The sequence below is a fragment of the Anopheles stephensi genome, chromosome 3 (genome assembly GCF_013141755.1).
Source record: "Anopheles stephensi strain Indian chromosome 3, UCI_ANSTEP_V1.0, whole genome shotgun sequence".
In the NCBI taxonomy this organism is placed as follows: Eukaryota; Metazoa; Arthropoda; class Insecta; order Diptera; family Culicidae; genus Anopheles; species Anopheles stephensi.
In genome coordinates this window covers 40,147,608-40,174,246 of record NC_050203.1, presented here as the reverse complement: position 1 = coordinate 40,174,246, position 26,639 = coordinate 40,147,608, and the positions used below count along the sequence as shown (strand labels likewise).

Below are 26,639 nucleotides of genomic sequence, written 5' to 3'. Positions count from 1 at the left end.
ATCCTGCCGTGTCGTTGGTATCGCCTCGACAACAGGAGACGCCTCGAGAGAGTGTTAAATGATGGAAAATGGCACAATGTGCAGGCTGAACCTCAGCTGGGCCTCTCTGCCAGACTCTGTTCCACCCTTAAACTACTCTAAGTCATACTGGCCTTAAAGAAACATCTCACGCATTAGTTAAAGGATGCAATTGCGAGGATAGTTTTGAGTCCCACGAATATAGGTTCTCTTATACAGTTGTAAGCCCTCCACCACGCTCTTTATTCGTTCCTTTTATTAAGTTGTTTGTTTAGACCGCCCAAACCAGCGACCAACCGACGAGGTAAACATTGTCGCAATAATAACATTCTCTAACGTCGAAAGGAAAACCCGATGCGACCTGAAGCAAGAAGAAAAGCAAATTAAAAAGCGAGCTTTAAAGAGGCTGGAATTAATTTCAGCAACAAAACTGCTCATTCTGCCCCGGAATTTCCAGCGGCTTGAAAATGGGTTTTGTACATTTGTACGTTTCTGTGTGTGTGTGGGTGTGTTTGTGTCCGCGCACACTGGATTTGAAGTGGAAGATTGCTTTTCTCGATCCTCCGCGTGCTCTTCGCTTTCCCACCGAACGGGGATGGGGGCGCTCTACTAAATAAGACAAGTGTCTTTTCGCTGAGTCGGAATGGATAAAAAGGGCATTAAATGAGAGAAAAGGGGAAGCAAAAGAGATAGTGTGTGTGTGTGTGTGTGGATGAAGCAGAATATACCAGAAAGGAGACGAGCGGTTTTCGGAGGATGATAGGATGGGGGATGATGGGTAAAGGCAGAAAAAGCTTATACCTCCGCCGGAGCAACGAGGGAAAGCAAAACAAGCTAAAAATCGATATTTTATGGGCAAACGGCAAAGGAACATTTGCTGAAAATGCTTCTCCTTGCTGTGCCAGCAGCAGCAACAGCAAGGGCATGGAATTTCCGAAGGTTGCAAACCCCACAACAACACCGGGTTGAGGGAAGAAAAGCGACACAAAGACGAAAAAGACCTGGCTCGCTGGTGAATTTTCATTTCCATTTGCCGCTGTTTGGGTTGTGACGTTGCGCGGCGTGGGGCAACATGGGTAGTATCGGGGTGCCCTCTTATGTGTGTGTGTGTCTGTACATATAAACTCACGCTGTCGTTGTTGTTGTTGTTGCTGTGGTTCCCGTTGTGCTTAGGGTTCCAGCGTTCGGTCGAACGTTAGATAAAGGCGCAGCGAACGGCCGCGAAGCAACAAGAAAACAAAAGCAACACCGAAAAGAGCCAGAGGAAATGGTCGCAAACGCGTGGGCGAAAGCAGCAGCAGCAAACAGAAGGGACAACAGAGCCGGGCGGACCAGGGGGCTGGTGAAAAGCGAGTCACAAAAAAGATACGAAAAAGAAAATATAGAACGAATGGCCGGAAGAGATGGAACGCGTCGAACGGACAGGGAAGGCAGTCCGGGGGACTTTATGTGTGTGTGTGTGTGTGTGTGTGTGTGTGTGTGTGTGTGTGTGTGTGTGTGTGTGTGTGTGGGTGGGATGTTAAAATACGTACATACTTGCTTGCTTTTATTTCTTCGTTCCCTTTTTTCCTTTTTTTGACCCCGAACAAGAAAAGCTGGAAAATGTCATAGGGAAAGAGAGGAAAGAAATGGCGCAAAGGGAAAGAAGGAGAGAGACGGAGGGGGACAAAGAGAAAAAGACACACAGAAAAATAGTAGTTTTGTGAAGCTCGAACCTAGTAATGCGCTTTTACTCACTTTTATCGCAAAGCAAACACAATAGCTGCGATTCCCCAGCCGTAAAGGGAGAAAGGCACTGGCTGGCCGGTGGAGTACGCGGGGAAATAGAAGCACGGTATTGCAGCAGCAGTCATAGAACGGGTGAAGGAAGCAAACCCCGAATAGCTCCAACAGCGCACCAAGCACCAGCAATTCAAAAGAGGAAGGAAAACGTTCGCGCAAGGTCCTCCCCACTGGTGGCGGCTGGTGATTGCGTCAAACGCAACAAAACGGAAAAACAACGACGGTGTATGGGGAGGGCAGCGGACGCGCCAATGCGAGATGAGCCGTAAAAAGTAGTGCGAACGCGGGAAATAAACCGACATGGCAAAAGAACGCGCGTGGCATACGCCGAGAAGCGAAAGCCATGCCTAGTGAGAGCGAAAATAGCAAATGTTGTTTGTAGGAGTTCCCCGGTTGGAGTTCCTGGGAGGCGAGAGGCAAGGCCCGGGTGAGCTGGGTAAACGTGCAAGGCAAAGGCGGAAAAATGGGACGATAAAATATACGTACACTAGGCTGCAAAATTTACGCGCCACAATGCTGGTGAATTGAAAGAAGTTTGCACGAGCTTATTGGAACACTCCACTGAATCTCTGGTGGTTACGTATTTGGTTGGATGGTCCAGTAATTAATAGAGCGTCTGTTACTTAAATTTAAAAATAGATCGTCAATTTTATAATTGTAGTCATTGGGCAAATATTGCCTACATGAAACATGCAAACGTGTTCCTCAGAATTAAGGGATGAACATTGTATAGTATTAAGGAATATGAAGATATCTCCCAAAATTATAGCCAATCAACACCAAAGCCTACTGCGCTATATGGGCCTATCTGTTGTTTGTTAGCAACATAAGACGTGGTTCTGCAATCTGGTCGTAAAAATTGCATGTCTCTCAACATACTACCTGCAGTTTTAAAATTGATGTTTAAGAGTAATCCTCTACGGTGGATAGTCTTCTTCTTCTTCCTTGGCGCTTCAGCCTTGAAAGGTCTCGACCTGCCATTTCTGACTTCTCTGTGACTTGCTTTTCACCCATCGCAAAGTAGTCAGCCCTGCGTACGAGGAGGCGGTCTGGATAGGATTTGAACCCCGGTCCTGCCGTATGAAGACCGGCGCAGCTGTCGTCTCGGCCACTGGACCGCCCCCAGGGGGTTCTTAGTTGAAGTAGTTGTGTATAACATTGAATTTCTTATATGGTTTCGATCCATGTAATGGAACTCTTGAACCAATCCGGAGAATGCTTCAGATGCATTTTGGAATATTGCCGATCCGTAGTGGAACTTTGCCATCATATAATGAAATACTTGATATGAGGGTTCCAATCCTGCTATGTGAAGATCGGTACCGCTACTTGTTATGTCCCCAGACAGTTAGCTATTATGAGCAATGCTGAAGTTAAATGCGTGGGGATGTTTATAGGATTTAAAGCGTAAATGCTCAATTCAATAACTAAGATAGCAAGATAAGGAACATTCTGAATACGAGTCGAGGTCGAGGACATCAGTTTATTATTACTGATGTTCGTAACAACTGTTTCTTATACTTATTTAGTTGCTTATCTGAAAATACAACTGTTTTTGATGGTCTTGGCCTGCAGCAGGAGTTTATTAAACCGCTCACGGTCGAGTGCCAACGTCAACCAAACCCAATATAAAGGCATTCTGGCTCTAGAATTCTAGCTCTTTTTTTAATTCAATAAGGGATGCCTTCAAAGCCGTCCATTGTAGCTTAAAAACAGATTTTCCATGTGTACTTCGGGGAGACTTAACGCCTAAAACGACTTTACTCATAGCGCTCATCATTGTAACAGCTTCATTATTGTTGCTCCACATATACGAGCATCTTCCTTTCAAATTTGGCCAAGATGATGCCGTTAGCTTTAAGCAAAGTCAATGTCTCAAAGGGTGTATATGAGTGCTGGGATTATAAATGTTCCACACAGTCCCAGCTTCGACCGTCGCGACCGACAGGTATTTTGTTTGGAGAGGTGTCTTCAGGCCAGTATGTCCGGTTTTCAACCAGCACCACCCTTACGCGTAGCTCAACATCAATGTTGTTGTCAATACTAGCTGAGGTCAGTGTTTCCAGTTTGGTGAAGTTTCTCGAAGTAGTGACGATCAGTTACTCGGAGTAGCTTACCCTGCTTCCTAGAATGATTGGATAAAGTCCCCAGAGAGGGTTTTTTAAACTTTATAGTTCGCTACAGAGATTAACTTAAAGTTGTTTCATAGCTCATTTAAGATTAGTTTTCGATAGACGACGCGCTCAAGACTTCGACTGTCCATCTCTTCAGTGTTATATTAGACAAAATATTAGTCAACAATGATGCAGATGCTTTAGTCGCTGGATAAGAGTGTCAGAAAGGATTTCCTCGCCAATTTTTGCTGCTAAAACACTTTATAACTCTACACAGTAGAGTTTCTCAAAGAATAGAGTGTCTAATTACTTCAAACTTGGAATAGTGTTCTATCGCACACACGACGCAAGGATGATGATGATAAAAATGGGAACTCACTGTATTTTCCTACCCAAGCACACAACCCCCGGTGAAACATGTGCTTTGTTGCCACGGGCGGAGAATCGAAACGCTGGCAATTTGGGTGGAGCGGACTTTCTTAGTGCTACCAAGAAAACAGGAAGACGGCACAAATGTGTGTACTTTCCGCTAAGGCTACCCACCCTCCCGCCTACCACCATCCCCCTGTGGAAAGCTTGCCACCCGGGGAAGGAATAACGTGCTTGTTCCCTTCCCTGTTCCCTCTTTGCCCCATACGAGCGTGTGTGCTCTTGTTCGCTTTTGGACGTGGGTTTACCGTAGAAGATGGAAAAGAAAATTAGGATATACACATTTTCCATCCTGACTGCCACGATTCTCGTTGCTCCCTAGCATTTCGCCCCGGCTCTGTACGTCGAGCGTCGTGTTTTATGTCTTTTTCTTCTTTCTACCGTTTTTCCCACACAGGTTTCGTGTCCCGTTTCCTGTTAAATCCCCATGACGTTTTCCGTGTCTCTGTTCCGTTCCATTTTCTCCAAGCGTGTAGCTGAAGAACGGGAATGAGCGCGAAGAGGAGATTGCGAGAAAATCCTCCACTGGACTTTTCCTTCTCGAAATACATTTGCTTTTCCTTTGCCCCGTCATGTTCCGTGTTCGATCGATCTTCACTCTGTCTCTCTGCCTCTCCCCTTACTCCCCCCCGTTCTCTTTCTCCGTTTTCTCTCTGTATCCCCATTTCTTGCCTGCCTTGTGGAGCTCAAAGTACCGAACCAGGCCCTGGCCCTTGCTGTAAGGGCAGCACAATTTTCATCGGAATCGCTTTCGTGCAACATTCCTTGGGTTTCCAAATTGCGGCTCCACCGGGTTTCTTCTATCGTCCCTTGCTTTTCTCTCTCTCTTTCTGACAGTTTAAGTCCTCCGGTTTTATTTAACTGCCACTGTTTACTTCGAATTCTGCTCCGGACGACTTTCTTCCTTGCTGGCAGTTTACTTCTCTCATCCCACCGATGCTTCCTCCCCAGCGTCTACAGGTTTTCTTGGTATGGCCCGCGAAAATGCATGTGTGTGAGTGCTTATGTGTGTGCACGTGTAGTAGAGGTGGAAAACAGTATGGGGGTGGATGCAGCTCGCCCGCAGCCGCCACCCAACACAACTGCCCTTCTCGTTTGGTTTGGATGGCAGGAATTCACCACCCACTCGGTTTCTTTGTTTGTTCTTTCGTTTTTGCCATCTTAGCACACTCGTCAGCCCTCCTGCTAGCCACCTCCAGCCCCCTTATGAAACGTTTCCTTGTCCATTCGTTCTCTGTGTCTTTGTTGTCGCATTTTGCTTTCTTTTGCCGTTGTGTGTTTTTAACATCCGATAAGTCTACCTTTTTCGTGCAGTACGGAGCGTTTGAAGAACCATTTTTTGTTGTTTCACTTAATCCATTTCATTCGCTTGCTTTTTTCGATAAATTTTTTCATTTGTTTTTGATTTTATGTTTTCTTTTGTCGTTCTCGTTTTTGTTTTTCAATCAACCGCTAGCCCTTTACTGTGGATGGCGGAGTGGCATGATTACTATTTGTGGCAGGTTGGCCCAAATAGCTGCTGCTGCTGCTGCTGCCAATAACAATAAACGCTTTTTTCAGTATGTGCGCTACTTTTCGTTTATGTTTTGCTTAACCACCAATGAAGTTGGTTGTTACTGTTTTGTTTTAGCTTATATGGAATCTACAAAGCACCGACTGTGGTGTGTGCGAAATCATTCAATCGCGAAAGCTTCTTTTTGTACCGTCAGGTGAATGTAACATTGTTACAAAACTGTTGGCGCTAGACTTAAACACCAATTTTACTGACGGAAGCGGTAAGAATTGAAAAGATCGCATCAGAGAAATTAGTGTAGGCAGATCGTGTAATTGACGTCTGCGCTGGGAGTTGTGATGTACTAAGACGTGGCGTAGAGCTGACCAAATATTAACGGGCAAATAAAACCAGAAATGAAACCAGTCAAGTTCTCACCAGGTTGTACTGGACGATCATGTAATGATGCTTTAAGTTCATAATCTGTTTAGAGCATCCTTCGTTTTGTTATCAAAACGTGCCCAGCCAATCCCATCCGGACGGGGGAGAACGTAGCGAGGACTTGACTATTCAACTACTTGGTATCAATCAGTCTAATAAGCCAGAAATGGCAGGCATGACTATGACCTAAGAGGCTGTTAGGCCAAAAAAGAAGAAGGAGATCGGGCTTCTGAGGTCCATCTCAAGACCCAGTCTTTCACACGGCAGGTCCGGATATCGGACCTCACCGGGACTGTGAACACAGTATGCTGGGGTGTTCTATCAAGGAGTCAAGTCAAGGAGGCTGGATGGCAAGGAGTCAAGGATGGCAGTCCAAGACCTCTCGAGGTAGAAGAAGAAGAAGTTGAATAAGCTGAAGCATTTACTGAAGCTGAACTCATTTAGGATCAAACGGGTCAATCACTCGTTTTATTTTCATCAACTCGACTTCGACAACTGGGGCAACTTCTCACAGGGGAAGTAAATGCATCAATATTGGTGTTCAGAAATATTTCAGTTGTTTGTTGTTGAAATTTGGGGCCCTCAACATATCAAATCTGATAACTGTGCCAGTATCACAAATTAAGCGCAGAAATTATATAAGCCCTTTTATGGTATTTAGGCTTTCTAAATGACCGTGGTTCACAGGATGCCACAGTCTACTTTACGTTTCTATCTTCTAGTCCTTCTAGTTCATACGTTTCTGTCGATATGAAAGGGGCCTTTTGAAATATCGGGGCCTCAAACGTCTGCTTAGTTTGCTTTTGATAAAAAGAAACCACAAAATAGAGAAACAGAAAAGAGTTAAAACACGAATGCATTTTACAAAATGAAGATAAGAAGAATGGAATTGCAAAACAAAACACACAAGCACACACTACTAATGAACATTTCCTTTTGTCACCATTATACAAAAGAAAAGGGCCAAAACATGTTTCGAAATGAATGCCGCCAAAAGACACAGGGAAATGAGTTTCCCATGGGGAAAAACAAATAAAAGCGGAGCGTGGAGATAAAAGTGGAAATGGAAAACGGAAAAGTAATTTGAAGAAACATGTTTTTTTTTTGTTTTTTGTTGTTGGCGGACAAAGCTTTCCTTCCAAACAAGGCCTGCAGAAGACATTATAACTCCCCGGCTGTGGGGTGCGGGCGTCCTTCGCAACAACTCTGCGCCCGTGTGCACCTCTGTGTGGTTGTTTTTATTGTTCTGTGTTGAAGTGGAAGAATTACACACGCACACGCACACACACACACATCCACAGACACACTTGTGACACTTGTGGAAGAAATATTGTGGAAACTGAATAAAATGAACGTTTGCTTATGTGTGTGTATAGTGGTTGTGAGGGTGACCACAAAAGCGAAGATAAAATATCCAAGATTTTCGCCCAACACACCAGTCGTAGGTGTTGCTGTGCGCGCCCGATCCAAGTAGGCAGCGAGATCCATCGTATGCTTCTCACTATGTATGTCCCACCCCCAAAACGGCGACCGCACACCATATCACCCCCGTTGGACTTTGGAAGTCCCCGGAATATATCGCGTTTCAGCTTCCCTTTCTGCTGATCGTCATGTGTACACGGTGCTGTTTCCGACAGTCCTCGAAAAGTCCGCTTTTTACTACCACCTCAAGTCCTCCCAATCTTCCCTTCACTCACGCCGATTCTAAGTCGCCGGTATCTTTCTCGCGCTCTGTCTCTCTCTCTCTCGCGCGCCATTTCGCTTTTGCTCTTTTATCTTCCTTCCCGTTTTTCGCAAACCCATTTTCCTTTTTCCACCTTGTAAGTATACTCTTTCTGTGTTAGGAATAGGAGGCGAAGAAGTTGGCCGGCCGGATGGATGCAGGAGCACCGGGAGGATGCAACGGAGTGGGGGTAGGGTGTGTGTGTGTATGCATGCATAGCTGAATGCGTACGGTCTCCAACCAACTCCACTGCAAGCTCTCTAACTCACTCGCTGTCGGTCGTTCTCTGTCTTTCTCTCCCTTCGTCCCTTTTTTCGCTGCAGCAGTTTGTTTTAAGAGAAGGGCTTAGTAGACGAAAGGAGGACGTTAGGAGCCCAGAGTTGGAGGAGGTGCTTTTGGAAGATCGGGGTGTGGAAAGAACGAGGGGTGTGTGTGTGTGTGTGTTGTTTGGATCTATTTTCTCCACTGTATTGCGGTCCCGCTCGCACGCGCACGGTTTCACGCAATGGAGCACCGGGAACTGGCCGCGGCAAAAAGGATCTCGTGGCTGAGAGTTGTTTAAAAACCGACTGAAAGCGTTGAAAAAAAATCGGGTCGCTTGTGCAAAAGTGCAAAGAAATGACGCTTTCGTGTGTTTCTGTGTGTGTGTGTGCGTGCGTGGCTAAACATGAAGAAAGGGTGGAAAAGGGAAATAAGTATCCCAGGAGCAAGGGACCTGGTGGGGCTACAGCTAGAAAATTTCGTTTTTCTCCCCAGGCTTTGGGTGCACAACACAACACACTGTGGTGGTGGTGTTCCACGAAAGTTGTTGTAGGCCATGCGTTGCCTCCAAAAATTTCAGCAGACACCTTTCCTCCACATGCACTCTGCTCCAAAGCATTCCTTTGTTCTACCTTTCCATTTCGCATTTTCCATCTCTCGTTCTCTCTCTCTCTCTGTCGCTCTTGATTACATTCGTCTACTTGGTTGGAGCTGTGTGTACATGAATCTACCGCTGCGTCTGCTGCCCGTGCGAGCTGGTGCGGAATGTTTCTAATGTTCATTTTGCATATATAGAGACGAACGAACGGATTGCAAGCCAAGCGAGAAGCGCCCAGCAGTGAACGAAGTTTCGAACGAAGAGTTATTGCAATTGCACAGGCTTATGCATATGCTGCCCTCCTCCAGTCCCCACCAAGCCACCGATGTACGATCCTCTTACCGCCGATCCCTTATGTTGCTGTTGGCAGATTTTGTTTTGTTGCAGCACTCTGAATGGCGTTTTCTTCCGCCGGGACTGGTTTATAAAGAGTTTTGGATAATAGATTGAAAATTGTACACTAAGTGTAATGCATGAATGGAATGTCTATTGCTGCCAACATGAGTTTTAGGAGCCTTAATTTTGCGTGTGCTCAAAGTGCAAGAGTATTGGATATTTCATTATTAGCCACCACCATGAGCAACCACATGGATGGAAGTTTTAAACAACTTTTCTTGCGCGAAAAAACAATGCTCCGTGCTGCTTTCTTTCCATGCTTCTGTTTTCCTAGTTGAAGTTAGGCTAGCAGATGTGGAAAAGCAATACTGGGAAATGATATTTACAGTGTGGTTCAGTCCATACAACAAGTGTCTACATTTTTAGAACAGTAAGCGACTTTTTTGAGTTTGTTTTAAACATGCAGCCAGATATTTTCTGCCCTGAGAAACACTGTAGTTAATTTTTTTTATAGTTACATGGGTCATACTTATTTTCCCAGATAACCATATAGTACATACCACGCGATCGTATATGAGTCTTATGAAGTTTTGCGTTATCCTACAAATGGACTGCGTGGTCTTAAAAGCAAATTCATTCTTCACTTTGCTACTTTAACACATTCGAGGCAGCAAAAAATAAAAAAAAAATCTTCAAGCACATACCAAATTTGTATAAAAAGTTCCCGAAAATGTTTGGTTTTTGCTTTAAGATTTCTAGTCCTGAAGTTTAGTCAACTACTTTTTCTTTAAAGAACGGTGTGCCTTTATTTATAAATCTTTTGTATTCAGTTCATTCGATATTTCATTATTATAGCATGGAATAAGTTGTACAATTGCTGTTGAATGAAAAAATCTTCGTATTGATTAAGGACGTCTTGTATTGGTCTTACAAGGGTCTTATATCAGATTTTGGTTGCAGCTTCCGTGTCCAGAATGCTAGTCTTCTCTACCGAATACTATTAGAAAGTAATTGCTCTATAATTATCTTTTCGTTTTTCCATTACAAAAACAGTACTAAAAACTAAATAAAATTCTACTAACATTTCATTTGCATCGCATACTTAAAGCTATATCGGATCATTAAACGTTTCGATCTACTCTCCATTCGACGCGTAAACAATAAAACCTACTCCCCACCAATAAGCGAGGTGGTGGCTACCGATTTGGTAACCTACTTTCAAAGCAAACGATCAAAATGCGTGGCCTAGTGTGAGGAAAGCGCAAGCAAAGTAAAAACAAAACATCAGCCCGGGACCTATCGCTGCTGATGGAAGTAATTCAGAAAACAACAAATCACCATTTATAAGACGTGTGATAGGCTAACGATGTTAGAGAGAGAGAGAGAGAGCGAGAGGGGATGAACAGAAAAAAGGGCAAAGCAAACGCCTAGAATCATTAAGTTATGGGTTAAAACCAAGGTCTCGGTAGAAAGAAGGCACAACAACAGAAAAAAAAACATCAAAAACTGCATGAAACATACGGTTGGGGAACAACAACTCAGTAGGCTAGGAGCGCAAAACAAAAAAAAAAAAAACCGAAAAAAAAGCTGTACGCAAACGGTTTTGTGTCGCGCTAGAAAATCACTGCGTGCTTTTGACCGACACTCACAAAGAGAGAAAGCGAGAGAGAGAGATGCGAATGGGTGCTCGCACACAGATAGAAATTAGTGTGGCTGGCACACGCCGCCTTTGCGGATGGGTTGGAATATATTATCAGTTTTGTTTTTATTCGCATGTTTATTTATTCGCTTCTGTTCCCGCGCGCACACGTTGACCGTGTGATGTTGCTGCTGTTGTTGTCGATGTGTGTTGATGATGGCTTAGTTCTTTTTTCACCCTCTCAAACAGGGGGTGGGGATGTTTTTTTTTATTACGGCCCACCGGCCAACCTCGCTTGGTCGTTTCGCTGTATGTGTGTAAGCGAGCATCTGTTTTCATCGCCTGTGTGGATGGCAATTGGTGTGTTTTTTTTGTTCGTATTAAGTCATCTGTTTTTATTCGTTTTGTTTTGTTATCCGTTTAACGAGTTTAACTCGTTCTGCTCGTCAGTTATCGAACGAGAAGCGAAACCTCTTTCGCTTGCCTTTTCTATCTTTTATTTGTATAATTTCTTTTGCATAGTTTTTCGCCTTCGTTAAATATTTTTTTTGAGGTGAATATGTTACATTAATGCGTTTGTTAATTTGTTTTATTTTAGCTTTTTCATAAAAGCAATTCTTCTATTCTTGTTAACCACTTTAAATTCAAGAGATCCGTCTGTTCTTGAGGCACGAAAAAAACAAAAATGTTAGTATACTAGTATGTGTGAGCAAACGAACGGAAGAGCAGAAATATCGAAGAGATCCGCGCTTTTTTTTTCAAAACATCGCAACAGTACGCTAAACAGAGATAGCATACTTTTTCCACTAGATAGAAAAAGGCCCTGCAAAAGCAGCTTGCGATGAAAAGAGAGTCACTCATCCTGGCACTCACCACCAGAAAGATGCCAGAACCAGAAAGGTGTGTGTGAGTTAAAAATAGTAGTGCGATACGCGCTTTTGTGGGATACTGTTCGTTCTCTAAAGAAAGAGAGATAGAGAGAGAGAGAGAGTGGTAATGAGAGAGCGAGCAGGATGGTTTCATTTTCTTTTCACGCAGGCCTACAATGCCTGCGAGCGACTTTTGCGATGAGAAAGGAAAAGAAGCGATGATTATAAAAAAAAACACTTTAAACATAGAAAAAATGTACTCGTAAATGTGTACGTACATACGGAAATTGAGCACAGCAATACAGACACGTATGGCGGCGAACGGTGGTTAAAAATAAAGAGCGAAAAAAACACGCTGTTTTTCGGCCTCGTGGCCCCCGCGCAACTTGCCGCGGTCACTCTATCACCACACTGTCGCCGGCATTTGGCCGTCTGTCCCGTTTTATTCGCGCATTTTTCCGTGTCTCCATCCCGTTTATCGCGCTTTGGCAGAAGCAAATGCCGCGACGTTTTATAGACGGGTTTAAGCGCTGGGAGAGTGTGTGTTGGTGTGTTTTTGCGTATTGTTGTTTATGAGCGAGGGAAAATGATAGTCAGTAAAATGAGAGAGTGAAGATGATGTTGCTGGAGGGTGGGGTGGAATGTTTGTCAATGGAATGTTGGGTGTGGGTGGTTGCGCTTCACTGTGTGTTCTATATTTTTGTGCGCTTCCGCGAAGACGTGGCCAGTGGTGGGAAGTTCTGCTTAAAAGAATGGAAAGGAAAAGTGCCATAAATGGATGAACCAGGGAATTGGGAAAATCTTTACTTCGTAAACACCTCTTATAAGAACTTGGAATGTACCTACATGTTATATTTTCCAAACAACAAGTGTCCACATGTTCTACCATCTGAGTGTTATTGTATCTGAAATGCATATTGTTTCAATAAGACCAATTATCTTATTTTAACTAAAAAAAATATTATTGTTATAGCTTTGGATAATGGTCACTCTTCAAAACTTCAATATGGGCTAGCTAAGCCGGTTAAGGCCTCGGTCTGGGTCTTTTGCTTGGTTTTGTAAAGACTCAGAGGTAATGATTAAGAGAAGTAGTTGGGTAGTAGCATTGGTATTACAGCGCTGAATGGGTTTGAACACGGCAGGACCGGTGTACAAATCCCATTCGGACCATTCCCCCTTAGTAAAGGCTATCCAATGTAGTAGTGTGAATAAGTCTAGTAAGCCAGAAATAGTAGGCATGACCTAAGAGGTCGTTAGGCCAAGAAACAGAAAGAGATATTACTTTTACTACAAAGCGAAGCAATAAGAAGGGAAAATTGTAGATTCAAGAACGGATAAAAAGTTGGTTTTATTTTATTGTCTAACACTGTAAACATTTAATTCATTCATGCTGCTTTTCATTATCATTGATTCGTTAGCTCATAGTTGTATGGAGACTGCAAATCGTTTGTTGATTTGTTCATTTATAGTACCGGAGAAGAAGTAACTTTAAACTAGTTTTTTGGATTTATTGTACAAAGTATATTTTTTAAATAATGTTAAAATAGCATCTTTAAAAAGCTTTCGAATCATCAAATCGTTCTTTATTCTGAGCTCACACAATACTTACTTTGTGAAGATATTTTGCATTTTCAATATCTTCAGTTGGTTAGCTATGTCGCTCAGCAACACTTCACATGGTAATTTAAATTTTGTTTTATTAATTTCATGATTCATCTGCGTCATTACGTTTGAAATCGTTGGATTGCTCTTAAATTTTGATACAAAGTGTCTAGAAGCCGAAGTTTTCCAAACATCATATCTCTTGTTAAATTGTTTCTTCTAATGTGTTTCTAAGCCCTTTCTTCGTCCTTTCATTGGTAAGAAGATGCTGTTTTACGCTGGTTAAAAAGTAAATAATGGGAATATAAAAATATTGGAAAGATTCGGAATATCAACCGGAGTTTCGCTTTCCTCAGGTTGTAGAGGCGAATGAGTTCTCAAACACCCAAAGCCTTTATAAATAAATGAAATAAAAAAATCCTAAGGTTAGTCATTACAGTGTTTTTTGTTTGATAGACCTCTGAGAACATTTCTGTTTTCTTCCCCTTTGGCAATACTGGCTTGACAGGATCTGAGTTTTACCATATTGAACATTCTTTACACTGGCCATAATAGGCACGGGATTGCATACTATCGGGTACATAATATTTACTGTTGGAAAGCTACAGCGAAATATAATTAAATCTGTAACCGTATGGAAGCTGATATATTGAAACATCTCAACAAAGCTAATATTTATAAATGATGAGCAATGTTTTACGCCCTGTGTACCGAAGAAAACGCTAGATAAGAAAAGAATTTCTTTAGAGTACGCGAATTCAGTAGCTTTGTGGTGCGATTCGATTCTGTGTTATGAACCATAGAACCATTTATACTATCTCGAGTTCTATTATTTTTGCTTTCTCCTATTGTGGAAGCTATCAGCTCAATACCACACAAGTATGGTGTGAGTTGGGGTTGAGGTTTGGCCCGTTTACTGTAGGTATTTAGAATACAAATACGCTTCTCTGCTCACATCGCACCATATTCCATCCTTGCCGTCTCCTTCCACCTTACTATCGTTACTAATTCCGGTGGCATATAGTAATAGTATACTGCTATCGCGCCACTGGTCCACCCGTTGTTTGCTCTGGCACCTTTTGGAGCCGTGTGTACACATATATTGGCAAGGTAAAGAAGATACGTCCCCGTTGGTATCCGGAACGAATCGCACCAGCACTGAAGTGTGTGTGTGTTGTGTGCGTTGCTGTGGGCTACTACTATTTCATGTGCTATTTATCTGTTCGATGACGTCCTAGGCGGTGTCGGAAACATGATAGGAATTCGCTGGTGGGAAAAGCAATACCGCTGTACGGTTGAAGATGTGTGAATGGAAGGACTTGAAGCTTTCTTTCATCTTCTGTTCTTATTTTACTGAGGCCATTCCCTTTACCACTAATCACATTCTATGGTGCAGAATAGAATATGACAATATAAAATAATAGTTATATCAACCATTTTTTTTCTCCCTGAAGACTAACATAAACTCCTCTTGCATCCTTTATTTCCAGCACACCAAAGGCCATACACTCAACTGCACCATCACCAGCATCGATGCACCATCATTGAAGCGGTGGACGCAGTGGAACCTAGATAGTCAATCGAAGCCATTCAATCCATGAAACCAACAATCAGTTAGTCAAATCGTAGTCAAACCAAAAAAAAAAAACAAAAAACATAAAACAAAACCACTAACCAATACAAAGCAAAACCGAATAGTCAGTCTGAAAGACACCTTTAGCGAATTTGCATAGCAAGCATTAGGAACAAACGTGAGATAAGAACCGACAGCAACTACGGGACGGAGCAATCGACACCAAAAGCGTGTGAAACAACCAACCCGTTGTTGAAGAATTAATAGCTAAAACGGAAAGCAAACAAACAGCTATGGATACCAAAGCAGCATCAGCGGGTCCCGCCCCGACGCATTTACCCTCGTCCACATATCCAGCGACGTCACCCTACTCGAAGGGAGCCCGGTCGTCGCATCAGTATTTTAGCCTAAGATGGAACAACTACCAATCCAACATGACATCCGTGTTTCACGAGCTGCTCGAGTCACAGTCCTTCGTCGATGTAACGCTCGCCTGTGAATACAATTCACTGAAGGCGCACAAGGTAAATAGGACTCGCTGGCCGGTTTCGATTGTTTTTTTTTAAATGCCACCGATCCCCTTTTCAACAGGTGGTCCTGTCCGCGTGTTCGGCGTACTTTCAAAAAATTCTCCTCGACAACCCGTGCAAGCACCCGACCATTATACTGCCGGCGGATATCTGCTTTTCGGATCTGCAGTTCATCATCGAGTTTGTGTACCGGGGCGAAATTGATGTGTCCGAGGCAGAACTGCAGGTAGGTGCAAAACATACCCTTACAGCCGTGTGGCAGGATTTGTTGTTTTTTTGGAATATGAAGTGTTTTCGGTGCGTGTGTTCGATGAGGGGAACCATTTAATTCTTAATCCGCAGGATGAATTTTAAAGATGTTTGAGTGAAGAAATGGATCTTTCAGGATTATTCTAACATAAAATTAAACATGAGCATCCAACCAAATTTACGTAAATTAAATCCTTTTTCGCTAAGATACAATTTAATAAAATTATGTTTTAAGTTGGGCGTTTGTATTAGGTTTCTGTTGGTCACTGTACATTTACCAGGATCTCGAAATCAGCAACCCAATTTCCAATCCTTACGAGACAAAATTGATAGACTAAAATTCTATCATTTTACAACTTGTCCGGGCACTGGGCGAACATTTGACCCTCCATACCCCGGCCACGTATGCTCCTCTAGTGATGAATAACGTTCAGTCGCAGAACATTGCCCGCTCCGTACGATGGAACCCTATGAATGTGTCCGATTAACACATTTATGCAGATCAAAAGCTCTGTTGAATGTATTGCATCGTAAGCTGTCGCTAGATGGCGCTAAGGTGGTTGTGGTGTGTATGATGCTTTTAGAGCGTAAGACGCATTGCAACTGTGTCTCGGATAGGAAAAACTGTGGTGAATATTATTCAAAGCAGTGATGCTTATTCACTGCATTGGACACATGCTGTAGTCTTTTAATCGGATAATCGTGTTTCTGAAAATAAAATGAAATACAAAACGTTTATATTCAATTTTTGGGGTGGAATGAGCCACTTGTAAAAAATATCTTTGCGGCAGTGGGCAAGTCGTTGATCAAAGAGACATCCAACTGACCTCAGCAGCGACCAACACATTAGACTAGGGCAAATCCCTTTCGAATCAGGATTTTTTCTTTCGATAATTCTGTACTCCACACGGAATATTTAACACTTTGGGGCGCTTATCATCTCGAGTCTGCTGTTATCCTGCCCTTTTTGTTTATGCCATGATCAGAAAATTTAAGCAGTACCGTTTAACGACATCTATCCAGTGGCGGATCAACCTAGCAGCGAAGGAACGGCCGTTCGGGAACCACGTCGGTGAGAGAAATCATGTTGATCTTACTCACAAACCAGTCACAATTAGAAGGACTTCAATTGCCATTTAGATCTGGGCCTCCAAAGACCTTGATCCACCACTGCATGTACCGTCGAAGGCACAATATAGCTTAAAAAAAGTGAAAATCAGATACAGTACAAATATTTAATCGGATGAAGAATTTTCCAGTAAGCTACGTAACAATACTCGTCAAAATCACCATAACGGACATACTTATACGTCCTCTGTGGACAATGTTCGCGATTTGGATCCATTTCAAGTAAAGTGTTGCCATTTCAACTCTTTGTAATCTAGTTCATCCCGGCATTCCCCCTCAGTTCTCAATCCGTAATTTACGCAACCAGCCTTATAATTAATGTATTACAACCCGGCTTATAATTCGGCACTGCAATCATTTTTTTAAAAGATTGCTTCATAAACGTGGGATTCGAGCATTGAGTTACATATCTGAAGAAGCGGCTATCCTTATAGCAAATTTCTTAAGAATGATTAGCTACAATAAGAATAATGATTAAGTTAAATATCTCGGAAGTCAGAAACACTCATAACTCGTGTGTGATCGATCGTCGCTAAACGATCTAACGAGCAATGAGCGAAGGAGCAGATTATCTGCATTGGTTAACTAATATCCTGCTCGCATTTTAATTCTGCGTATCGTGTTCTATTAACAACTTTAAAGCCGGACGATATGCTTACGGGTTCGTGACGTAAATAGCCCTTTCTGCTTAATAGTGTTTATCTCAACATTACTGACCAGCGTTTGGGCATTGTTCCAACATTGACATTTCTGTAGCATTTTGAGTTTTGAGTGTACCAGGATCTCGAACGCAGTTGCCCGCGTTCCAATCCTTCCGAGAGAAAATTTAAAAGAATATTATCTTCTACCTCTTCCAAACTTTCCCAGCCCACCATTCGTCCCTCCCTATCTCAACAGCGTATGCTCCGCTAGTGATGAATAACGGGCTGCCGCAGAACCTTGCACACTGTACCGTGAAACCTTACGAATGTTTCGGGTTGGCGGGAAAGTAAAGCAAGCTTAGCAAGCCTTTTCCTACCACAAACAGTCGCCAGATGGCGATAGTGTTGAGGTGCGTATGAAGCTTTCGCTTCTTTCGTCAAATCGCTGGCTTGGATGGAAGGAACCGGGGAAGTTTCGAATAAAATCGAGGTGACGTGAATTCGTAGCATGAAAGCTTCACTTAAAATTCGTCAAATACAGTTGAACAATGCTGGAAATGAACTATTTTTCTTGATGAAAAAAATAATTTGCTTTTACTGCGCCCCAAATCCAAAACTCCCGATCAGTAAATATAAAAAAATCCTTAACCTAAAGTTTTTCTATCACAAACGAGAATGAACGTATTGATTCTGAATCAGCATACTCAAATCGATAAGCAAATGGTGGTTGGCCAATTGTGTACCGAAATCGAAAGCTATTGCCCTTTTGCTTTCTTGCTTGTCTTCGATTCTTTCGATGCCGTTGATCGTTCGGAAGTTCGTGTTCTTTGCCTCAATTTGTTCTTACCATTTATTGTTGTTGTTGTGTAATCAGCGATTGAATTGCTCACTTACTTTTGTTTTCTTCTCTCTTGTTTTGTTTTTTCCCCATGTTTGCTCTTTTATTATGCTTCTTCTCGTATGCTTCTCTTTACTTTGAAATTCTGTGGGCCGTATTGAAGATTTTTTTCATACGAGTTTATTTTCTCTTTTTCATGTTGTTTGGCAATTCGAAAAAAAAAACCTTTACAATGAAAAAAAAAACGTTACGTTACTTTTGTAACTTTCAGTTTCAGTCCTTGTATCGTTCGAGTCATAAATTTAAAAACCCCAATTTGAACAATTCACGCACGATCATTAGCGATTGTTTGCTTACCGAAGGAACTGCCTGCCTGCCTGTCTTCTAGCCAATGTTGTCTCGCACGTCCGGGGCTAGCCCAGGTCCAGTGTCATTGACATCGGAAAGAATCGACCAAGCACCAGCAGTAAAAGAAAACTAACACCTCATCTCCACAAACGGCCGTCATCGTCAAACGCGGTCGAGTGTGCAAATGAGCATATGTCCGGCGATTGGAGCCATCGAGCCTCCACCACCACCTCACACGAGACGAATGTGCAAACACAGCCCGGCGAACGAAGAACAGGAAAGGTGAATATCTTAACTTCTGCACGCGTAGACATGGACGTGGAGATTTGCGTGAAATCCGTATTTTATCGTACCGGAAAGCAAATATTTTTCTCCATGCCAGAACAAAAGCTACGATGGTGAGGATGGAGACGTCGCAGATGGTGATGTCTCACCTTAGCTAGGAGAGCAGTTCCAGCATGTAAGCGTCGTATGGAGGGATAGAGCGAGAGAAAAACACACATTGAGGAGGAAGATAGAGTAAGATTATGCGCGTGTTATGGGGCGATGCATGGAGCAGAAGCAGATGTTGCTCTCCGCAGAGCTTATGTCAAGCTGCTGTTCATATCATCTGCTCGAATTACGCAAAAGGAACGAACCCCGGGCGAGGTGGAAAAGGAAGAAGGAAGTTGGGTGGAGTTGGGTGGATGATGCACTCCGTATTCTGTTTTGCTACCACCGATCGTAGTAACAATGTTGGCCCCCTTTTTTTCTATGCATGCCCTCTTACACAGCGTGTCCTGTCCACTTGAGCCGACCGGGGTTTGACATTGAAATGTGGAGTACCCCCCGCATCGTGTGGTGTCTTTATTTACTTCCAAGCAGAGCTTTCAAAGCTTTCGCTTGTTTGCCTTTGGTTGGGTAGCATTTTTAAGCTTTTCTCTTCACGTACTCCATTTTGTGGTGGCGTTCGTTGTCATTTGTTTCGTCGGAACTATAATGCGATGTAGTTTAGGCCCATCGCTGATACTTTGGAGCTGGCACTTTTCTTCAAGATCGAGAGATGATGAGACAAAAGGAATTTGATCATAAAAAAAGCTCACAAATGTTGAAGTACATAAAGGGGAGCATAGTAGCCACATAAGCGGGCAAGGTACTGAGGTGTGGGGAGATGGAAACGAAAAGCAAAAATTGTACCGAATGCCACCCTCATCCACCGACTGTGCCGGTATTTATTGCCACCGGCAGCATTTTGTCCGTTTGTTTCTGTGTGTTATGCTTCTTCAGGTTAGCAGTTTTTTCCCTTAGCTCTCTCACTCTCTCTTCTTGATCGCTTTCACTGTGGGTGTGTGTGTGTGTCCGTAGCACAATGATGTAGTTGTGGTTAAGAATTACAGTGACACGAACGGAATTACGGACACCTTAAAATAGAACAATTTCACCCCTTTTAAGGATAATTTTCATAACCTGATAAGGTTTCATTTTTTATGCATAAAACTGTCTCAACCAACTTAAGAGTAACCGAACATGATAGTTAAACAATAAAGTAAACAATCGAAAGACCAATAACGTTATTATTTCAGAATTGAAAATACTAACTCGAAAGATCTGCAAAAAGCTGTATAAGGGATAATGCTTGCTTTACAGATAAAATCAAGCTTTATGAAATTTTGTTGGATGAAGGCTCATATAATACCACCGTAAACTCCTCATTTAGGAACTTTTTTTTAATTCGTAAGGGACGGCCTGGACGTATTTTGATACGGTAGCATATTTTGATAACTCAAAAATTACCATTTTGGTCGGTGGGCTTCGGAGTACTTGCCAGAAAAAATGCAGAAACGTTTATTGATTTGTAGGATGACATGTCGAGGTACGAAACTGGAAAGCTACTTTTATTATCTTCTTCTTCTTTTGCTAGGTTTAATGACCTACTAGATCATGTCGCCTATCTAAATCTAATGCCCTGCTAATCTTTACTAAGCTTGCTAGTTGAGTACTAAGGCTTACTAGCCTTTAGGAACTACGTTGTTTGAGAGTTAGTCCTCACTACGAGGCAACTTACTTACTTACTTATTAGGCGCTACAACCGCTTTGCGGTCTTGGCCTGCTGCAACAATCCTCGATACCGCTCACAGTTTAGTGCCGTCGTCTGCCTATCCGTTATCCCGGCCGTTCTGGCGGACTCTGTCCGTGTAGACGGCCTAAAAGGACTTTACGGGCTAGGTCGTCCGGCGTCATTCTCATGACGTGTCCAGCCCACCGGAGCCTGGCGAGTCTAATGCGCTGTACGATAGTGAGATCATCGTACAGCTCGTACAGCTCGTCATTGTAGCGGCTCCTTCATTGTCCTTCCACACATAGGCGGCCATGAATCCTTCTGATCATCTTCCTCTCGAACGTGGCTAAGAGGGCTTTGTCAGTTTTGGACAGAGTCCATGTCTCAGAGGCGTATTTGAGTACTGGGACTATAAATGTTCTGTACAGTCCCAGCATCGTCCGTCGCGACATGTATTTAGAGTGGAAAAGTTTCCTCAGGCTGTAGTATGACCGGTTGGCAGCCAACACCCGTGCGCGAAGCTCAACATCAATGATGTTGTCGGTGCTGACTTTTGACCCCAGATAGGTGAAGTATTGGACGACTTCGAAGGTGCGGTCACCTATCTGTTCATCACCCCTGCGTCAATCAGTGTTTGTTAGCAGGGCCGCTGGTGGTGCCACCATCATTTTGGTTTTCGCCTCGTTAATCTCCAACCCGAGGTTCTGTGCAAGAGACAACTAAGAGGCTACAGCTTTACTTATATCATAGTAAGAAGAACCATTGCACTGATAGGTTAACGAAAATTGCGAAGGATATTGTAGAGAAATTGGAAATATCCCGAAATGTTGCTATTTACTGAGAACCTAATCCGTACTTTATGGCTTCGTTACCATGCATATGGCCATCGGAAAACTATCCAAACCAGTGGGAAACATCATGTCTTAATATTTGGACATAAATTAAAGACCTTGCACGAAAATTAAAACTGCCCTCACACCTTGTGCCATACCTCAGACGAACAGTTGACAGAAATTTATTATTTATAACGGCCCGGTTTGTTTTGTTTAAAATAAAATATAATTCTTCAGTTTCGTTTTCAAATTTGATTGCCAAAACCGGACTCCCTGCACCCTTACATCAATTACAGCCACTGGGAAACCAATTTGAATTTAGTTCCCTTTAGCAGTGTACATGCTTTGGCTTACAAAATCGTCCTTAAAGCCAACTACAATTTTTGAATCTTAGGTCTAGGAGGGTGTCCAGCTTGCCGTTTGAGTCACTGTATGTGTTCAAATACGTTTTTTACCGGTTTCTGCATTTCTGTTTTATTTCTATTCTGATTCCTTTTGCTTTTACCATGCACTCTCTCAGCAATTTCTTCTCTCCCTCTCTCTCTCTCTGTATTGTGAATCGTTGTTTGCTGCTGACGTAAACGTTCTATTGGTTCTATCACTGGCTGCCTGTATGTATGTGCCGTACAACATTACTCTCACCGGCATCGTTCTCGAGTCCGTGTGTGGAGAGATTTTTAAAAACTGTGGAGATCCGATCCCGCACCTAAGCTACTCACCCTTGCCAGCAGCAGTATTGACATCCCATTCATGGATTCCTTCATGTCCGACGCTTTGGGGTTGGGGCTGGTGAAATGGTTCAGACCGAACGTCACACACTAATGGCTGTGCTCCAGAGCGAGAGCAGAAGATAAAAAGTCGAGCGCAAACTCCTTGTGTGTGTGTGTGTGTGTGTGTGTGTGTGTGTGTGTCTGCATGTGGCTTTGGTGTTTCGCTTTTTTTTTAATGTTTGGATTTGCGGCGCTCTCAACCCGACCAACAACCCGCAGCAGCAGCAGCCGGTGCATCATCATCATCGCCGTCATTGTTCAGCGGACCGACCACGTTACGCCATTCCACCGGGTGTTGGACAGAGAAGCAAACGCGCCGGCCAGAAAGGGAACACGTAATGCTGGAGCTGCCGTGTGGACGGCGCTGTGTGTGCGTTGTTTTAAATGGGTGAGATCGATCATTCGACGCTGTGCAAAAATGGTTCGTTCTTCATTCATTTTGCACCAGTGCTCGTGAGTTTGTGGTCTGGACACGCGTCTTCCCGAAAGGCTCGAATCGCTCGACTCTCTAGTGGTCGTGTATTGTGGAGTCGATTTTGGCAAACGTTGGCGCGTACCGAAGCGGAGAAACGTCATCCTGTGCGTGTGTGTTTTGCCCAAAAATTCGCTAATCTCGAAGTGCGAGAAATTCTGTTTTGTATACGTTAGCGCGCTTTGCCGAACCCTTTTTTCCTCCATCCTCTGCCCCGAGCGAGTGTGATCGTGTTGGATTTGTTGTTTGGAACAATGGTTTTAAATTTCTTATTGCAATTGTGCATTTTTCCAATGTGAATTTGGGTTTGTTAAACTTTCTTATTGGATTTTGAAGGTCCTAGACACGCTCGCTGTTTATTAATCAAGATTTATTCTTGATATTAGGCATCATTTGTGACTTTGACAATTCTTAAATCGTTCCCATTTTCATTTGAATTTAGTAACTGATCTGAACAAATCTTGCATTTTTTCTTTGTCGAGCATGAGCTCCAAATTCGCTTGAACGATCATCTGGATCTGGTCAAAAATCGCACTGAAATTTTCGGATGCCAAGAAACCCCGTAAAAAAGGCGTCCAGTTTTTGTTTTGTTGTTGTTGCAAAACGAGCCTCAAAGCCTCAAAGACGACGGACGACACGACGTCACAACTTCACTTGTGTGCACGACTCTCGCCGTGTACCTTCAGTCCAGGGTGTGTGTGTGTGTGTTTGAAAGTGGACTATTTATCCCTGTTTTCTGTGCCGTGAGTTTCGCGTGGAACCGATACGTGGCTCTACAGGTCGCGCACTGTACGTGGTGTCCCGCGGTCGTGTTGTGATTCGATTGTAAAGTGTACCGGACACACCGAATAAATGCTCAGCAGCAGCAGGTGCAGTGCGTTCTCGAAGTGATCAGTTTGGTTTGGTGTGAAACAACACTTAGACGCCGGGTTACAAAGGTTGGCGCGACAAAGCCACTGAACTTGAAGAAATCAGCATAACCCGTGAATCCGAAGAACTGAGATTGAGACTTGAGCTAAGGTTAATGCCGGATAGTTGCGATTCGCCGACTCGCGTCTACCTGAAAAAAGGTAACTATACTGTGTTTTGTAGTTCGATTGATTGAAATGTTCTATTTTTGAACGATTTGTCAGCCCTATTTCATCATCCAGTTTGTCAAATGTCCCAGCGACACGAGCTTCATGGGTCGCAAACAAAAGAACAAAACAAAAAAAAAAACGCTCCCCATCAAAAGCTTCGTTCTTCCCGATCGCTTGCTCGCGATGAATTCAAAATGGCGATCGCGCCATGGCTGGTGGTGCTGGCAGAACCACAGCAGCAGCAGCGCGATCGTGGTTGGCGAGGGCAGAAGAATTACGTGGTCGGCCACAGAAAACCTAAACCTACACTGGGCTTACTGGGCCGCTGTGTTTTTTGGGGGAAGTATCGTTCGGTGTTTTGTCAGTGTGTGCGTGCAATGCCGATGTTGTGTGGTCCATTTGTGGTCCGTTTTCTCTACCGAGAGGAGGAAGCTGCCGAAATGCGCGTGGTGCCAACCAACATTACCTCCATGCTTTGCTTTTTGGTAGTTTTTAGGATTGATCGCATTACTTCACGTAGAGCAAGCGACCAAATGTTCAGTGCTAGTTAAGAGCATGTTGATTTAAATCGGAATCGATCAGAAATACCTTTCACTGATTTAGAATTAATTTAAGTATAGTCGAATTTCTAAAGTAAGGTTAATATGAACACGCGATCGGCTAGCGATCGAATATCGTGATGAAGTAGCTTCCCAAAGCTTAAAACTTTAACTAAATATTGATTATACCTAATACAAAGCTATAAACTCAAATGCTTAACACATTTAGACATTTTTTTAAAGCCATCGTCACCAACAAAAATTTATTTGGAAAAGCCTGTCAAACACATTTTTTGGGAACTAATGCTCTGCCCAATGTCGCTGGAACTGGTGAAACGATGTATCCTTGGGATATTTGGGCAGGTAGCGATGGTTCGGCTCGGGTGCGATAAGCATTTACAGCCCTCCCTTCAACTTAATCTTCACGTCCAACGCTTGCAGTGGTCAGCGCAGGCAACACGACCAGGCATTGTATCCTGCGTCAGGTAGCAAACGAATGATCGTGATCCTTCCCAAAACCGTTCGACCTTTCGGTTGGCTGTTGCTGCTGCTGCTGCTGCTGCAGGAAACACACAGGCCAGTTTTTATGGATACGATATTTTGGAACTGGGCCTGGGAATCGGAGACAACGCGATCGCAAGATTGTGATCACGGACAAGTAATTGTGTGTGTGTGTGTGTGTTGGCTCACTGGAGGGCTTCACCAATTTCCGCAAGCTAATTCAATTGCCCGACAAGCCTTATTCAGGCGACAGACAAGTGCGTGTGTTGGTGGGCTGTGTCACACACATCGAGGAAGCACGCACTTGAAATTTGCACGCGGCATTTCTTCTTCCCCATTTCCATTGGGAGCCAACGATCCGGTACACCCGGGAGACCAGCAGAACGCTTAGGGCCAATTCTCGCAGGGCACAAGTGTAACTCCAACTTGTCTCGTCTTCTCATGTGGGACGACTTTTTTTCCACCGGGCCGAGGTTTTTCTACGCTCAACCACGGACATCTGAGCGTTTTGAGCCTCGACGAAGAAAGCCGAGCAGCCAAGTGAGGACGGTACCACCGTGGTTGACTGGTTATTGCAGTCGAAACCGGCCGGCACCTGAGTACTGCTGCTGCTGCTGCTGCTGTTGCTAGGTGGCAAGTGGAAATGAGCGTGGCCTAAGGTGCCGAGCCCATGGTGGTTGATTGTGTGCGCATTTTTTTTTGCCTTTTTCCTTCATTCGCTCCTCCCAAAACGGAGCAGAGTGGCAACATATGGTACATAGGTGGATGGGTTTGGTGGCCGGCATCATCTTCTTCCGAATCGATCATCCAATCAAGGTTTCTTTCTGGGCGCTTGCAGGCTGTACACAGGGTGAGCAGGTGTTACTTGATTTTCCTTCAGCTGCGTCGATCGATCGGCATCGGCTCGCAGCAACGGAAACGGGGTCGCTTCTGCTCGGCATTCGAAATCGGCCGCCTTGAATAGGTGGTGTTGCGTGCTTGTTACCCCGTGGATATACACAGAAATTCGTACCGTACCGAAAATCAATTTTATGATAGGCAATTGGAAACTGTTGATTTTCGTTGCATTGTCTTTTGTATGATCTCCCGCTCTCGCTCGGTCTGTCTCTCTGTCAGGTGATATTAATTGGAAAAATGGGCAGTAAAATCATGTATTATTTAGATATCGTTTGAGTTTCTACTAAACTTGGGCATAGATATAAAAAGAAAGTAAAAATAAAATGGCACACTCTGCCAAATCACTTTTCCATTGGTTCATTAGGAAGTTAAGAATATTCCCTGATGTTGATAGGAACTTTATCCTAAAAGCCAGAACCAATTCATGTGATAAAGACACCCGAAAAATCGCAACTCAACAATATCCCGGTCCCGGTTTTAACTGGCGTCTTTAAGAAGTAGACTGGAGCTTTACATAATTCAGCACATTCTTTTCCGTTGGCTTTGGCCATTACAACTCACCCTGGCCAGCCTCTCATAGGGCCAGCTACCGTATCTATGTTATGAATGAATCCATGCTAGCAAACACGACACAGCAGCAGACGGGGTGTGAACAGGTGAACAAAAGGGGCACAGGACAGAAAGCACGAGCAATAATAGTACGCCTTCACCCCCTGGGTACGACGATGCTGCCGGGATTTGTAACACTCTCACTTCTTGATTCTCTTGAGCCATCGTTTCATGTTTGCCGCCAACTGCAAGGCTAACATGTTGATATGTTCCAAGACGTTGTGTTTTGCTTTGCCCCTTCTTATGGCTGGGGTGGCCAGAACATCACCCACCAACATCACCGCTCTTGG

The 26,639-nt window shown here is 43.6% G+C and overlaps 1 protein-coding gene across 5 annotated transcripts in view; it reads left to right on the top strand.

The window, feature by feature from the left end:
* Nucleotides 1-26,639, top strand: part of LOC118511943 (myb-like protein Q) — an 86,580-nt gene that overhangs the window by 4,588 nt on the left and 55,353 nt on the right. For all 5 annotated transcript variants that reach the window (XM_036055648.1, XM_036055646.1, XM_036055647.1 and 2 more), the window contains exons 3-4: nt 14,795-15,401; nt 15,469-15,633. In XM_036055648.1, coding sequence (XP_035911541.1) covers nt 15,171-15,401; nt 15,469-15,633 — 396 coding nt within the window. In that variant the 5' untranslated portion in view covers nt 14,795-15,170. The remainder of the gene's footprint in view (nt 1-14,794; nt 15,402-15,468; nt 15,634-26,639) is intronic.